This window comes from Xenopus laevis, chromosome 4S (assembly GCF_017654675.1).
Source record: "Xenopus laevis strain J_2021 chromosome 4S, Xenopus_laevis_v10.1, whole genome shotgun sequence".
Classification (NCBI taxonomy): domain Eukaryota; kingdom Metazoa; phylum Chordata; class Amphibia; order Anura; family Pipidae; genus Xenopus; species Xenopus laevis.
The window spans coordinates 130,888,431-130,905,300 of NC_054378.1; the positions used below are offsets into that span (position 1 = coordinate 130,888,431).

Genomic DNA, 16,870 nt, shown 5'->3' on the forward strand with positions numbered 1-16,870 from the left:
CTAGATCATGCCCACAAACCATTTTATTCTTAGGGCATTATGACCTATTGTAAATGATTAGTCATAAGCTAAATATGACATAAACAAGTGTGGGGTACATATTCTTACCTTAAAGGTCAAATGCTTAAAGGGGAAATAAAATGTAAAATAGAATAAGGCTAGAAATGCTGTATTTTGTATAATAAACATGAACTTACTGCACCACAAGCCTAATCAAACAATTGATTTATGCTTTCAAAGTTGGCCACAGGGGGTCACCATCTTGTAACTTTGTTATACATCTTTGCAAGACCAAGACTGTGCACATGCTCAGTGTGATCTGGGCTGCTTAGGGATCGTCATAAATGATCAAAACAGCACAAGTCAAATAATATCTGCCAGAAGCCGATACAACAAGACTGAATAATAATCAGAATATACAGACTGCACTGGGTCTTGTGTTGTCATGTGATCTAATGTGGATTTTATAGTTTTTGTATTGTTTAATATAAACTTTCTCCAACTCTGCAGAATCAGTGGCTGCAGCAAAATAATCCTCCAAATAGAATCCCAGTTTATCTGTTTAAATCTGTTTAAATCTTTGTCCCTGCAGCTGGAGTTGGAAACAGTCAAGGGGATGTTAAGGCAAAAATAAAATCCAATACAAATCTCTACACAGTCGCCGACTGCTCTACAGGGAAACAAACAAAGCTGCTTGAGGGTTTACCCACGGGTCGGTCAGGTTTGGGCTGACCCTGCACCCCCCTTTGTGGGTGGCGGGCGGGTCCGGATCAAACTCTTCCTCCTGCTCTCCCCTCTACCTTCAACTGCCGGCTTCTGACTTCTGGCTTTATAGCTCCGTGCCTGCTCACCCCACCCCTTTTGTGACGTCATTGGTAGGGCAGGTCAGCACGGGTCTATGAAGGGAAGCCGGAAGTTGGGCTTGGGCAGAGGGAGGGTGGGTGCGGATCGGGTGCGGTTTGGGAAAAACCCGACCTGCACATCAATATTGGGAAGTAAAGTGGGGCTCCCCCTGCTGTTCATAAGTATGATTGTTTCCCTGCAGAGCAGTTAGGGACCGTCTGACAATTCCTATCCACAGCAGTAAATGAAGGGAGAATCTCATTGCATACAGTCAGGTTTCATGTCACATGTTTTAATTAAAGTATATTGGAGATAGGTTTCTTTTTCATTAAAGAAAGTATATATTGGATTTTTTGCCTTTACATGCCTTTTAACTTCTGTTAAGTGGGAATCATTAATAAACCAATTCAATTATTTTAACACACCCCTGTTTGCTGTTTAGATGCTTTTATTTACTGGACAGACAACTGGGGGGACGGATGGAAAAGCTATACCTGTATTCCATTTGTGTCCACACGTTGCCCAGGGCAGCTCCGCAGAGAAGCAGTTAAACAGGTAGAAAATAGCCCAGGCCAAAATAATGATGTAATAGACGTTTAAATGGGCCTCAATCACCTGAGTAGCATAACCAATACCTGAAAAAAACAGAAAAATGTAATAGTGACCTTCCTGGTTGGATACAGATTTGTCATCAGAATAAAGTTCCTTTTTTTAAAAGTAAATGTGTGAAAACACAGGATCCTTCAGTACTATCAGCAAATACAAGGTCAAGTCCATCTGATTGCCCCAGCCTACATTCTGTTATACACAGGCCATGCCCTAACATGCCCATTTCTCAGAAGTGCCACCTACTTGTTGGTCAAGGTTACAGGAAACTACTGATATTATGATTGAGCTAAATGTGAAGAGAATGTAGACTTTACTCTGTTTTAGATGTTGCCCTGTTTAGTGCACGAAATGAAAATAAAAAGATTTTCTATTCATTTATATATATATTTAGTATATATATATTTAGTATATATATATATATATATATATATAGCAAATGGTGTGTATGAGCCGCACACCCTATATTCAAGGCCTGGGTGCTCATGCATAATAAATAGATACAAAGTGCAAAGTGATGCACGTGTCTCTTCTGCCTTCCCCTAGTATGACCCTGTCCTGTACCCCATATCCATGAGATCTTTTTCTATAATTGTGCCACTGCCTACAATCATTTTACTGTGGGCCCAGTAACATGTAGTTATGTCGCCTCTTGCTGGAGTCTCAAGGATTAGACAGTTGGGGTAAATGCTCTTATTTTTTTGCTTTTTAAATGGAGTTAAAGGGATACTGTCATGGGAAAAAAATTTTTTTTAAAAATGAATCAGTTAATAGTGTTGCTCCAGCAGAATTCTGCACTGAAATCCATTTCTCAAAAGAGCAAACAAATTTTTTTATATTTAATTTTAAAATCTGACATGGGGCTAGACATATTGTCAATTTCCCAGCTGCCCCTGATTATGTGACTTGTGCCTGCACTTTAGGAGAGAAATGCTTTCTGGCAGACTGCTGTTTTTCCTTCTCAATGTAACTGAATGTGCCTCAGTGGGACCTGGATTTTACTATTGAGTGTTGTTCTTAGATCTACCAGGCAGCTGTTATCTTGTGTTAGGGAGCTGCTATCTGGTTACCTTCCCATTGTTCTGTTGTTAGGCTGCTGGGGGGTGAATATCACTCCAACTTGCAGTACAGCAGTAAAGAGTGATTGAAGTTTATCAGAGCACAAGTCACATGACTTGGGGCAGCTGGGAAATTGACAATATGTCTAGCCCCATGTCAGATTTCAAAATGAAATATAAAAAAATCTGTTTGCTCTTTTGAGAAATGGATTTCAGTGCAGAATTCTGCTGGAGCAGCACTATTAACTGATTCATTTTGAAAAAAAAATTTTTTCCCATGACAGTATCCCTTTAAACAGTATATTTATAAATGGGGTGCTACTTCACTGTGCTCCCTAAACACATCATAGGGCTCATTTACTTAATCATTGCTTTTTCCCCAGAATTCCAGCGTCCTCTTTAGATAAATAACACTCACATGTGCACAATTCCCCAGATACAGAAGAAAGAACAAATGTTTTTCAGACAGGGCTTGAAGTTGCCCTTGAAGATAAAAGGGTCTGGTTGCCCTTCCAAGTGATTTGTAAGACTGACAGGTGTCATTCTATTATCTTAGTCCAATATCTTTTATATGCAGTCAGCCTTTGTCTGTTACCCAAAAATAATCTGCCATTTACACAAATATATTGTCTCTCAATGTCTCCTCCTTATTTCTTATAAGCTCAATACACTGCACATAGTTCCACTGGCCACTCATACTATTATTATATTATATTAGAAATATTATGTACAAACAATAACCACCGAGGGATGATCCAGGTTATCCAATTCATTCACTAACACACACTCATACCTTGTCATCTGTCCTTATTGAACCATTTACTGTTCCCTTTTTGGAACCAGGTGCTTGTTTACTCTTATTTACTCGTTAGCTTGTTAATATTAAACCCCACAAGTAATATGTTACAGAATCACATCGCTGGCATAATAATGTACACAAATTATTGGGAGAAATATAATTTTATATGAGTATTCCATTTCCTACCAAAATTTGTGCAGATAATCTTATAACAACCTCCAGAAAATGCACAAGAAGCCTCTTTCTGGCAGTTGCACAATATATATGTTTTACCCTCAGCAACTGCCACTGACACCGATATTGAGGCCTCTTCACTGATCATAATCACACTTGCCTGCTGCTATTAGAGGTTATGTCTCCACTGTCCTTCTGTAGGAATTTCTAGTTTATTTCTAGTTGTTTATGTGTCAGTGGTGGCAAAAAGAAATGGTGAAACCCAACCAGAGGTGGCCCAGTCATTAACCGATTTTCCTTCTGCAAAACATCAAAACTTTCCTGTTTCTGGGTAATTTGTTGGCAGACCTTGGGGTCTCTCTGATAAATCAATAAATATATATATATAATCCATAGAGTAGCCAGCACTCACGAAAAATGGTTTAAATTGCCTGGGTGCAGTATCAAAATTCAAATAATAACCAGCAAAAGGATCCGCACTCTCAGGTCTTAAATATAGTATAAAAAAATTTTTATTGTTCAATCTCGAAACGTAACTGCCATTTAAATATCTCTCTCATTACTCACAAGTTCAAACTGAACATATACAGCACATGTAAAAATAGCATCTTAAAAATAATCTCAACATTAAAATAATACAAACATTCTGTAGTTAAAAACATGATGTTGTGCAACTGTATCACTCTAAATATGTTACTATAGCAACCCATAAAGGCTTGGTGCCCACCAGGTTTTTCCCCGATGTCTCGCCGGCCCAGTACGACCCCGGGAACATCCCCCATGAACATTACAGCATTTCAACCACATCAAACTCATACTCTACCTTCAAAGAGTGGACAGACCTTCCTCCAACACGTGATTCCTCCTTCACTTGTAAACTGGCCCAGGGCCGTCTCAAGGAAGAACATGGGGATTCCACAGAAGATAAAGAAAATCACATAAGGGATGAGGAAGGCTCCTGAATGACAACAAAGCACAGACGGTTACAACATAATCAGAGACAAGGGATGTTTAAAATTACTTTTTTCGACACAGATTTAAGCAAATTCCTTGTTATTCTCTTTACCCATGAGCATTTGGTTGTGTTACCAACTTGCCACTTATACAGTATATAATACATACCTCCCAACATTTTGGAAGTAAAAAGAAGGACAAAAAATTTTTTCCCGCACGTAGCGCAGCAATTTTTTAACCACACCCCTTTCTGTGGCCACACCCCCTAATTACCATGTTTGTTTTACAAAATTTGGCAGGTTATGAAAGTTTGAAAATATTTCTCCTTATCTAAACTGTGTTTTTGTGTCTCAAAATTGTTACAAAGTATCTTATTTGCACCTGTTGGCTGTTCTGGGCTCTCTGCTAAAAGCCAATTAAGTGAGAAACTTTGTTTCTTTTTCTGGTTGTTCAGTGCAGAGAAAAGAGGGACTTTCCAGTACAAATGAGGGACTGCGGGTTGAGCTGTCAAAAGAGGGACTGTCCCTCCGAAAAAGGGACAGTTGGGAGGTATGTAGAATGTAGAATGTAGCTCTCTCTTCAGCTGTAAGTGTGTTAGTGTGTGTAATTGTCTATATGACAATGTATTATCCCTCCCAATGTTAAAAAAAAAAATTCAGCCCCACCCCTTAATCGTGATCACATGTCCACTTCAGCCCAGACACGCCTCTGACTCATCTGATTGGTCATACTGTCTCTGAGGTCTCTGACTATGGACAGTACCCCTAAATCAGGACAACTGGGGGGTATGGTATATGCTTGTGTTTGAGTGAGACTGTGAACATGTGGGTGTGTGTGTCGGTGTATTATATCATACAGGTATAGGATCTATTATCCAGAATGCTCAAGACCTGGGGTTTTCCAGAAAATGGATCTTTCTGTTATTTGGATCTTCATACCTTAAGTCTACTAGAAAATCATATAAACATTAAATAAAGCCAATAGGCTGGTTTTGCCTCCAATAAGGATTAATTATATCTTAGTTGGGATCAAGTACAAGCTACTATTTTATCATTACTGAGATAAAGGATTTTTTTTAAAACTTTGAATTATTCGATTAAAATAAAGTCTATGGGAGACAGCCTTCCCGTAATTCAGAGCTTTCTGGATAATGGATTTATATCTGTAGGTGTGTGTGCATACGTGCGTGTTTTTGTATCTGAGTGTATGTCTTTGTGTGGGGCGTGTGTGAGTATGTGTATGTATGAACTCCATGTGTTTGTTGGGAATCTAAGGGTGACGTTGTGTATTTGTACAACATGGGCCCCATTTAGGAGCCTTTGGTAAAACTAGTCAAACGCTCAATGCATTTTGCCATGTGCAAATTTTCTTTTGTGAAACTGCAGCATAAATCCGCCACAAAAAAGTCAACAAGACAAAAGTGTGGCCCATAAGAAAATAAATCCCATTGACTTTAATGCATTTGGACCAAGAAACTCTGATACAAAAAAGTCGCCACAAGAAAAACACTCATTGACTTTAATGCATTTGCAGTGAAAAAAAAACTGTCAAACGTTTATAAGATTTTCACACCTATTGACTTCAATGCATAGCAAATTTTTTGCTTTTCCCCAATTATTTTGCAGTTTTGTGAATTTTTCGGCAAAGTGAAACATGGCAGATTTACTATCTATTACCTCTGACAGGGTCAGACTGGACTGGCGGGACACCGGGAAAAAACCCAGTGGGCCCCCAGCCATTGTGGGCCCCACCGGCCCAGATCCGTGATTTTTATAGGGCACGGCAGTGGGGGCTGGGGACCCAGAGGGGGGGGCCTTGGACAGCAGCCCTGTTGGGCCCCCCAGTCCGACCCTGAACTCTAGTGCTACTTTCAAGGGACTCTGATATTACACTTGCCTCCAGAAATGAATAAAACAGAGTGGGGGAGCCTGACATTTGTAAATGAACCCAATTGTGGAGATTTGTAGGGATTTAAAGTGAAGACTGAAGTTAAATAAGATGTTGGACATACAGTGAGGCCTCCATAGAGGTCAGTAGATGTTTTACTTGTTGCCTTGGCATCAGGATTCTTACTCTCACTTTAAATAAAGGACAACTTGCAGCTCTCACTCAATGCTCTTAGAAGTGCTGTGGTTCTTTACCATCATCACATTTGAGTTTTTAATAAAAACCACATAAAGCCGAAGGTTGAGGCCTCCAGCCTGTGCCATTTATATTTGTCAGTAGCCCCCCTGCTCCACCAGCTTTAGATCCCGGCTTCTTCTGTAACATTGAAATCCGCAGAGAAGTCTTTCGGGACACTAAGAAGATAATCTCATTTCCATCAGTATTTGCTGGGCTGTCTCCCGGGTGTAAGAAGAAATCAGCGGAGAAAGATGGGGATTGCGGCCTGACACTTTGTTTAAATGAATAACATTCTCTACATGAGCAACTTGTAAATCGACTGGAAAGCAAATTGCTTGTTTGAGCCGGTAATAACTGCAATATTCTCTAAGATTCAGGCTGAATTAGACTCATTTAGGGCCAATACCAGCCTTCTCCAGTGGATACAATGGAGTTTTAGGGGGAAAATGGCACTTTCTACATTGCGTTTGCATTTCTAAATGACCCCTATAATCCGATCGTGATATTTAAGACTCTTCATGATTTAAGCAGCATTTTTTTTAGACGTTCCATATAACATCATATCCATTTGTAGCCATAAGTATATTCCTCAAATGCTTGTCATAAAAAATAGACAATTCCTGGAGAGAAAGAAACTGCAAGTTTCATTAAAGGATAAGTAAACCTTTAAAATAAGTGAATGTAAAAATGATGAGGAGGCTATTCTAAGCACTGTTGCAATTTACAAGCATTAAACAACCAAGATGTTAACATGTACTGTTAATATGAATGTATTTAGTTACAACAGCGCCATCATCTGGTCAGTTTCCCACCAGTCTGACCAGCAAGTAGTCAAGGAAGTTGTCAGGAGAAAGAAAGAGGCTGATGTTCTTCTGCTTAGGAAAGATGTGAGAAAGGTTTCTAATTTTATTTCTAAGCAGAAGAACATCAGCCTCTTTCTTTCTCCTGACAACTTCCTTGACTACTTGCTGGTCAGACTGGTGGGAAACTGACCAGCAGGTGGCGCTGTTGTAACACAATTCATTCATATTAACAGTACATGTATCCCTTAATATCTTGGAATTAAAAATAAATAATGAATGTACATTGTGGAAGAGCTTAGAATAGCCCCCTCATCAATTTTACATTTCCTTATTTATTAAGTTTACTTATCCTTTAAGCCCACACAGTGCCCACCTACATGCAGCATAAATAATATTCAGCCATTTCTTCCAATTGAATATTACATTTGTTACTATTCCCTATTTAGTCCCTGAGGCCCCCTGCTATAATGTATTATTAAAACCTTTCAACACTCTGGGAGTAGAGATGGGCAAATTTATTCGCCAGGCGGAAATTTGTGGCAAATTCGCACGTTTTGCCGCCGGAAAATAAATTAATGAAAATGCCGGAAAAATTTGAAAATTCGTCAATTTAACCGACGCCCATCGGCACTGGGATTGTCATTGGCGTCAAACTTGGCGCCTGCAAATTGTCGCTGGTATCCAAATTTTGAAATTTGCCCATCACTATCTGGGAGCGCTGGGTCTTTTCTTTTCTTAATATCCACTTGGTTAATATGATTGAATGGATGTAGTAGATAAGGAGGGCCCATACTTTACGAATGTGAAGTCTACTTTTAATGATGTTGTCCCATTATGATCTTCATCCATAAAAGCATTGTTAGCATTCTGTTCCATTGAAAATATTACTTAAATACTAATTTATGGAAAAATGTATATTGTTACAACTATTTCTCATGTAACCTTAACATAAATATCTGAATGAAAACAATGAAATAGGAGGGGGATTTAGTCAAGCTGTTTGTTGACATTGTCTTGAGATCTACTGATCACCACCAGCTAAAGGTCTACTGGTAGATCCTGATGTACCTTTTGGGAAGCCCTGTAGTAGATGCACTTTAATAATAGGGGCAGAATCTTATGACAAAAGCACCGCCATGGTTCCGATAGCAACACAACTGAGAATGTGACATAACAACGAGTCTTAAAGGTCATCAACTTTAGCTCAGGAGAGAACACTTTAAATTCCTACCTAATGATTAAAGTTCATCTTTTTATGAGGATTTGTCTCATTTTCAAATTAATGATCCATATGGGGCAAATTGTGTATTTAGTGACAAAAAGTGCCAGTGTTTCTGAACCCAAACTTCATCAAACCTAAACAACAAATACAGTCTCTGTCATCAGGACCAGCCCACCAATAATTACGCCTAGTGTTAAAATAAAAGTCCATAGTAACTAATCCATTCTTTTGTTATTATGATGATCCACAGCAGACACAAACTGGAATACAAATGATGTCTCCAAAGGGAGCGGATGTGCTGGAGGGCCTGAGGTCAATAGGAATTAATAAAGAGTGTTTGAAGGTCCAACCTTTGTTCAGGGCCCCTTTGGATAAAGCTCATAAAAAAAGTGCAGAAATAGGGAAATATTGGAGTTTTGGTCATTCATTCAGAAATTCAAGAATATCAAGGGCCAGTGACTATAGAAGAGGCAAACCCTGGGGCCAGGTCTACTACCTCGGTTTAGGGGTCACATGTGACCCACCATGCACATGAAACTGCAGATGACCCATGGTTTTTAGCGTGCCATGGGTGACCCCAAATTCATACCCCAATCCTCCCCCTAACTACCCTTCAGGATGGATTTCTAGTGCATCCAGGAGAGCAAATGACAATGTTCTCCAAAGCTGAGCTCCCCTGTCACTGCTCCAAGCCCCAATATTTGGGCCAACCCCGTAGTTTGGGAACCACTGCTTTAGAGTGAGCAGGGGAAAGAGACTCTTTCAATGAAAGACTTCTAGACAGTTTCAGGTAGACCCTGTTAGAATAAACTCCAGGGGTCAGAGCTAGTGAGAGCAGTTTTGCATTTCGAAACTTGGATAGTTCCCAACCAGACTACAGGGACTCAAGTTGGTAGGATGCAGGGAAAGAAAGAGAAAGAGAAATCCTTTGAAGGCCATTGTGAGGTTCTGGAATGCTATAGGCAGACATCTATGGTGGGAGAATTAACCATGTGGAACTTTGTGATGTGATGATCTGCCAGAAATATTCCTGTCTTCAACAATTCTACTATTCCTGTTTAACGGGGTGCTTCACCTTTAAGTTAACTTTTACTATGTTATTCAATGACCGATTCGAAGCAACTTTTCAATTGGTCTTAATTTTGTATTTTTTTTATAGTTTTTGAATTATTTGCCTTCTTCTTCTGACACTTCCCAGCTTTCAAATGGGGGTCACTGACCCCGATCTAAAAAAAAAAAAAAAATGCTCTGTAAGGCGACAAATGTATTGTTATTGCTACTTTTTATTCCCCTTCTTTCTATTCAGGCCTCTCCTATTCATATTCCAGTCTCTTATTCAAATCAGTACATGGTTGCTAGGGGAATTTGGACCCTAGCAACCCAATTGCTGGAATTGCAAACTGGAGAGCTGCTGAATAGAAAGGTAAATAACTCAAAAAACACAAATAATAAAAAATGAAGATCAATTGCAAACTGTCTCAGAATATCCCTCTCTACATCATACTAATAGTGAATTTAAAGGTGAACAACCTCTTTAAGAACCATAGGGTTTAAAGTTCCTTGTGAGTTACACGTGGTTACACGTGGTGCCTTTCTATCCAAGAGCATGTATAGGGCTTTTGGGATAATGTTTGTAATATTGTACAAAGCAGAATAGTGTTGTAAAGAAATAACTGAGATACAGACGTCAGTTACCCCATAGCAACAGACTACTCCAGGCAGGGTTGATTTAAAGGGGGAACTAAACCCAAAAATTAATATGGCTAAAATGTCCTATTTTATATAGTGAACTTATTGCACGAGGCTAAAGTTTGAACTTGTCAATAGCAGCAATGATCCAGGACTTCAAACTTGTCACAGGGGGTCACCATCTTGGAAAGTGTCTGTGACACTCACATGCTCAGTGGGCTCTGATTGGCTGTTGAGAAGCTAAGCTTAGGGCTCGTCACTAATTATCCAGCAGAAAATGAGCTTCCCTGGCTGTAATATAAGCTGATGCTACAGGTTTGCTGATTATTCAATTCTGATGCTAATTGCACTGGTTTCTGTGCTGCCATGTAGTAATTATGTGTATTAATTACTAATCAGCCTTATATTGTGACATTTCTATTCTATGTGTACTATGTATTGTGAGTGGGTCCCTAAGCTCAGTAAGTGACAGCAGCACAGAGCATGTGAATCAGTGAATCAGCAGAAAAGAAGATGGGGAGCTACTGGGGCATCTTTGGAGACACAGATCTTTACTGCTAAAGGGCTGTGGTTGCCTTGGGCTGGTACAGAAGCACAAAACACCATGTACAACATTTCTACCTACTTCTTTAGTTACGCTTTACTTCTCCTTTAATATATAGGGAAAAGGGCATCAAATAGGACGGGTGGGGGGACACGTTATTGGCGTAACTAACTATACGGCAGACCCTGTGGTTCCCCTCCCCCAGCCCAACCGTTACTAAAGGTTACACTGCTGGGGCACATCATCGTCGCAGGGGCATAACTACCAGGGTGCAGGGAGTGCGATCGCACCAGGGTCCACACCCCCTTGGCTCACGCCAATGTGAAGACGCATGGATGGGGGTGGGCCTGCACCCGGGGCTGTCACTGCTTAGTTACATTACTGATCAGTCATTTTGATTCCACCAAATTTAGACAGTTGGAAGGGCCCTTGTATATACAACCTTGTAAGATATATTGTCTCTTTTACCTTTTACCCTTTTCTCCCCTTATTTATACAAAAGTATAATGTTACAATATGTAGGGTGATGGTGCAATGCCACATACTTGCGTGGGGAGTAGTAGAGCCCCACCAAAGGGATTTTTTTAAAAGCAGCCCCAGTGTTAGGGTGGTGTCATATGGCACAAATAGTGATGGGTGAATTTCTCCCGTTTCACTTTGCTGAAAAATTAGCCGCCAAATTCTCAAAATGGTGAAAAATTTGTGAAAAATTGTGAAATCGGAAAGTTCATGAAAATATTGTGAAATTCGAACGTTTTCACAAAAAAATCATGAAATTCAAACGTTTTCACGAAAAAATCACGAAAATCGGAAACTGCAGGAGAATTGTGAGAATTTATTTGCCGGCGGTGAAACACGGAAATTCGCCACAAATTCGTGCCAGACTAATTTAATCGCCCATCACTAGGCACAAACAGAAGAAGTCAAATTGTCCCCCTCTCCTCAGTGGGTAACAACGCCTCACTGGGCCCCCAGAATAAAAATCTCTCCCTGTCAAAAAAAAATTTAAGAGACCAGCAGGGAGATTTCACTGTAACTTTAGAGGAAGCCATTTACCTTTCCAAACTCACATTCTTCAATGTACAGTAAGTAGAGGGAGAATAACCCAAACACCTGATAATATAATAATCTACATTTACTCCTATATTGCTCTACAGCTCTGATTTATATATGAGAATCTACTTACAGACTCAGAATCAAAAGCATCACAAAATACAACCAGATCATCTTTTGTTTCTATTTATTAAACTGCACAGAGAGGCCTGTAATAGAATTGATTAGAAGGAAGATTATCTGAAGCAGAGCATGGAAAATAGCTATTAAATCTACATCAGTATTTGAAGATCTTATGGGAATAAAACACAAGCATAATTATACTACATCACCACTAATCTGTTTCAGGGCACTCACCCCAAATCTCCCCCGAACTGGCCTTCAGACTGGGCCCCCTTAGCTCATAACAAGGTTACAGATATATAGAAACATTGGGGTAACAGTCACCCTGCTATAGTTCCAGGGGTACCCAGGGTACAAATAAGCACTCACCCCAAATCTCCCCCTAACTGACCTTCAGACTGGACCCCCTTAGCTCATAACAAGGTTACAGATGTATAGAAACATTGGGGTGACAGTCACCCTGCTATAGTTCCAGGGGTACCCAGGGTACAAATAAGCACTCACCCCAAATCTCCCCCTAACTGACCTTCAGACTGGACCCCCTTAGCTCATAACAAGGTTACAGATATATAGAAACATTGGGGTGACAGTCACCCTGCTATAGTTCCAGGGGTACCCAGGGTACAAATAAGCACTCACCCCAAATCTCCCCCTAACTGAACTTCAGACTGGGCCCCCTTAGCTCATAACAAGGTTACAGATATATAGAAACATTGGGGTGTCACCCTGCTATAGTTCCAGGGGTACCCAGGGTACAAATAAGCATTCACCCCAAATCTCCCCCTAACTGACCTTCAGACTGGACCCCCTTAGCTCATAACAAGGTTACAGATATATAGAAACATTGGGGTGACAGTCACCCTGCTATAGTTCCAGGGGTACCCAGGGTACAAATAAGCACTCACCCCAAATCTCCCCCTAACTGAACTTCAGACTGGGCCCCCTTAGCTCATAACAAGGTTACAGATATATAGAAACATTGGGTGTCACCCTGCTATAGTTCCAGGGGTACCCAGGACACAAATAAGCACTCACCCCAAATCTCCCCCTAACTGACCTTCAGGCTGGGCCCCCTTAGCTCATAACAAAGTTACAGATATATAGAAACATTGGGGTAACAGTCACCCTGCTATAGTTCCAGGGGTACCCAGGGTACAAATAAACACTCACCCCAAATCTCCCCCTAACTGACCTTCAGACTGGGCCCCCTTAGCTCATAACAAGGTTACAGATATATAGAAACATTGGGGTGTCACCCTGCTATAGTTCCAGGGGTACCCAGGGTACAAATAAGCACTCACCCCAAATCTCCCCCTAACTGACCTTCAGTCTGGGCCCCCTTAGCTCATAACAAGGTTACAGATATATAGAAACATTGGGGTGTCACCCTGCTATAGTTCCAGGGGTACCCAGGGCACAAATAAGCACTCACCCCAAATCTCCCCCTAACTGGCCTTCAAGTTACAGAAATACAGAAACACTGCCTTCCACAATTTGTGACTCCTTTGAGAGTTCTTGGTTTCAGCAGTAATTAAACAGAAGAAAGTAAATGGGGTTTGGGGGGCACTGAGTTGGCATTAGGGGACATGATAGTTCAGCTCAGTGTAACACAGAATAAGGTGCCAGAATACATCATATTAAAGGAATCCCAGACAAAGTAGAGTTTCAGCAGTAAAAGGTTTCCATAAAGTCATAAGCTCCTTGACCCCTTCTCATTATTCTCAGAGGCAGCAGAAATGGGGATCCAGTGCGTGAATTGAACTGCTAAGAGCGACTACTGGAAAAGCTCCTCACACACCAGTGCACAGCCCAGTCAGGTGGAAAAGCAATGGGAAGGGAGTTTGTACAGACACTAAGCCCTTATGTGTTAGACTTTCAGCACTCAGTAGTCAATACTCATATCTCAGAAAGTGAAAGGTGCAATATCCAGTCATTAAACAGAATCTCAGCAGGTTAGTGGGTTCTTGGGTGTAACAGGGGGTGCACTTGCTCATATCCAGCCTAAGGGGAAGGAATGTGCTCAATGCAGAGCTGGGGAAGTGAAACAATTTAATATGAATCTTAGGGACTTGCCAAATAAAACAAAAAATCAAAAGAATCCCTGCAAAAAACCAAATGTATGACATGGATGAATATTAAGCAACATAATGACGGCCCAAAACTGCTGGGTTACATAGGAAGGAGACAGGCTGAATGTTCCCTGCTGTAAAGATTGTGTTTCTGGTGTGTGGGTTGCAATGAGCCTATTGGTGCTCTGCTCCCTATATAACACTATATATCACTATATAACACTATATATCACTATATAACACTATGTAATACTATATATCACTATATATCACTATATATCACTATATAACACTATATATCACTATATATCACTATATAACACTATATATCACTATATATCACTATATATCACTATATATCACTATATAACACTATATAACACTATATATCACTATATAACACTATATAACACTATATATCACTATATAACACTATATATCACTATATAACACTATGTAACACTATATATCACTATATATCACTATATATCACTATATAACACTATATATCACTATATATCACTATATAACACTATATATCACTATATATCACTATATATCACTATATAACACTATATAACACTATATAACACTATATAACACTATAAACTTTATATCACCTATAACACTATATAACACTATATATCACTATATATCACTATATAACACTATATAACACTATATATCACTATATAACACTATATAACACTATATATCACTATATAACACTATATAACACTATATAACACTATATATCACTATATAACACTATATAACACTATATATCACTATATATCACTATATAACACTATATAACACTATATATCACTATATAACACTATATAACACTATATATCACTATATAACACTATATAACACTATATAACACTATATATCACTATATATCACTATATAACACTATATATCACTATATATCACTATATAACACTATATAACACTATATATCACTATATATCACTATATAACACTATATAGCCCTGCTCCACATAATGGGTGCTCCTGTAAGCTCCCTGGCCCAGATCCAAGGGGCTCTTAAAGTGATACTGACACTGTTCCCCTCAGTCCTATTTATACTCTCTGTATATTTATTGCATGTGCACAAATACTACAAGCTGCTCAGCCTGGCCCCGTGTGCACCTGTCCGGTTTTGCTTTGCAGAAGAAGTGCACAATTTTGCCGTGAATCCACCTGGCGAAAAATATTCGCTCATCGCCACCCATGATGTCTATGCTGGAATTCTTTCGCTGAGATGTGGCGAGACATTATTATTGTTATATTATTCTCTGAGAATATAAGGGGAAGTGCTCTAGCTGCCACTCTCCATTTAAACCTCACTGGCTCTGAGACCCACAATGGTTGATACCTAATAATCTTGCACCTCAAACAGATTTTAACTGCCCTAGGGCCACTATCAATCTCACACAAGAAAACATCTACTTCATTGTCAGAAACTCTTGGCTTGTAAACGAATGGGGCACCACAGCTATTTTATTTTTAGCGATTAGCCTGGAACGCTGGGTGGTATCAGCAGTGTTAGTGCAATGGGACCTTTGGGGTGTTGTGAAGCCTTTCAGTGGATTCATGGAATACACTCAAAATGTAAAGAAATACCCAACAGCCCAGGTTACATTAAGGTTTTAGGGTTGCTGCTTGGCTACTCACTCCATTGTTTTGTCTTTGTATTCTTCTCTATTACCAACACCTTGCTCTGTGAAACCAGCCAAATAAGTCAAATACCTGCCCATTTAATAGCTTTGCCTTTAAAATGTGTCCCCTTTGATGTTGGCCCTTTGGAGCAACTAAAGTGCAGTTTCCAGGTTGCAACGGTGTTCATGGTGGGTCACTATAGTTCCCCCAATACTGGAACATTTCCTCCATTATAATACAACAGTTTAACAATTTCATCTAAAGATCGATATCATTAAACATCTGCTTTGTTTTATACCAGATTCCTGGATTGCAACACTGACACCTGAAATGAAGAACTTGCTAAACAAGGGCTTAGAAGAGCTTCTCTGTCCCATGAACTTCGGTTCTAAACTATGTCATTCTGCACCAAATCCTGAGTTGTGACACATTCTGGGTGATGGACCTCTTTTTCAGTGTCCCACTATCCAGAACACCCAACATTAGGAGGGCGGTGGTGAGGCTACAGCCTAATTCCATCAAAACCAACTTCAAATCTGGCACCATCCGTCTGTCCTTCCTTCTCAAACCAGATTGTTAGGAGGACAAGGTAGATCTTCAGGTACAGCTGAGGACAGGGCTTATCCCTGAGTCATGTCATTTTTCCCATCTCTCTGATTTGCCCCCCAGAGATATCCTTTGTCCCCTAACTACTGGTCTGTAGAAACTCACCCAGACACCAATGATTACAATAAAGAAGGAAGTTTTGAAGTGATGTATCTCATTGAACACCTTACATTCAAGATGCATAGGCAAAGTAGCCATCTTCTCAACTACAGGTACTGGACCTCTTATTCAGAGTCCCATTCTCCAGAACAACCAACATTAGGAGGGCAGTGATGGGGCTGCAGCGTAATTCCAATCCCATCAAAACCACTCCAATTCCGCACCATCCTTCTCTTCTTCCTCCTCAAACCAGATTGTTAGGAGGACGGGGTAGGTCCTTAGGTCCCAAAGCATCCAGATAAAACTTGGATTAGTTTCCGCTATCCGGAAACCCGTTATCTAGAAAGCTCCGAATTATGGGAAGGTTGTCTCCCTTAGACTCCATTATAATTAAAGGATCCAAAAAAATTATCTAATTTTTTTCTTTGTAATAATA

At 39.9% G+C, this 16,870-nt stretch overlaps 1 protein-coding gene across 1 annotated transcript in view; it reads right to left on the reverse strand.

The window, feature by feature from the left end:
- The window catches only part of LOC108704403 (sodium- and chloride-dependent GABA transporter 3-like), an 88,858-nt gene that overhangs the window by 62,643 nt on the left and 9,345 nt on the right, over nt 1-16,870 (reverse strand). The window contains exons 3-4 of the mRNA XM_018240934.2: nt 4,304-4,438; nt 1,338-1,478 (exon numbers count right to left, since the gene is read on the reverse strand). Of these exons, the coding sequence (XP_018096423.2) occupies nt 1,338-1,478; nt 4,304-4,438 (276 nt within the window). The remainder of the gene's footprint in view (nt 1-1,337; nt 1,479-4,303; nt 4,439-16,870) is intronic.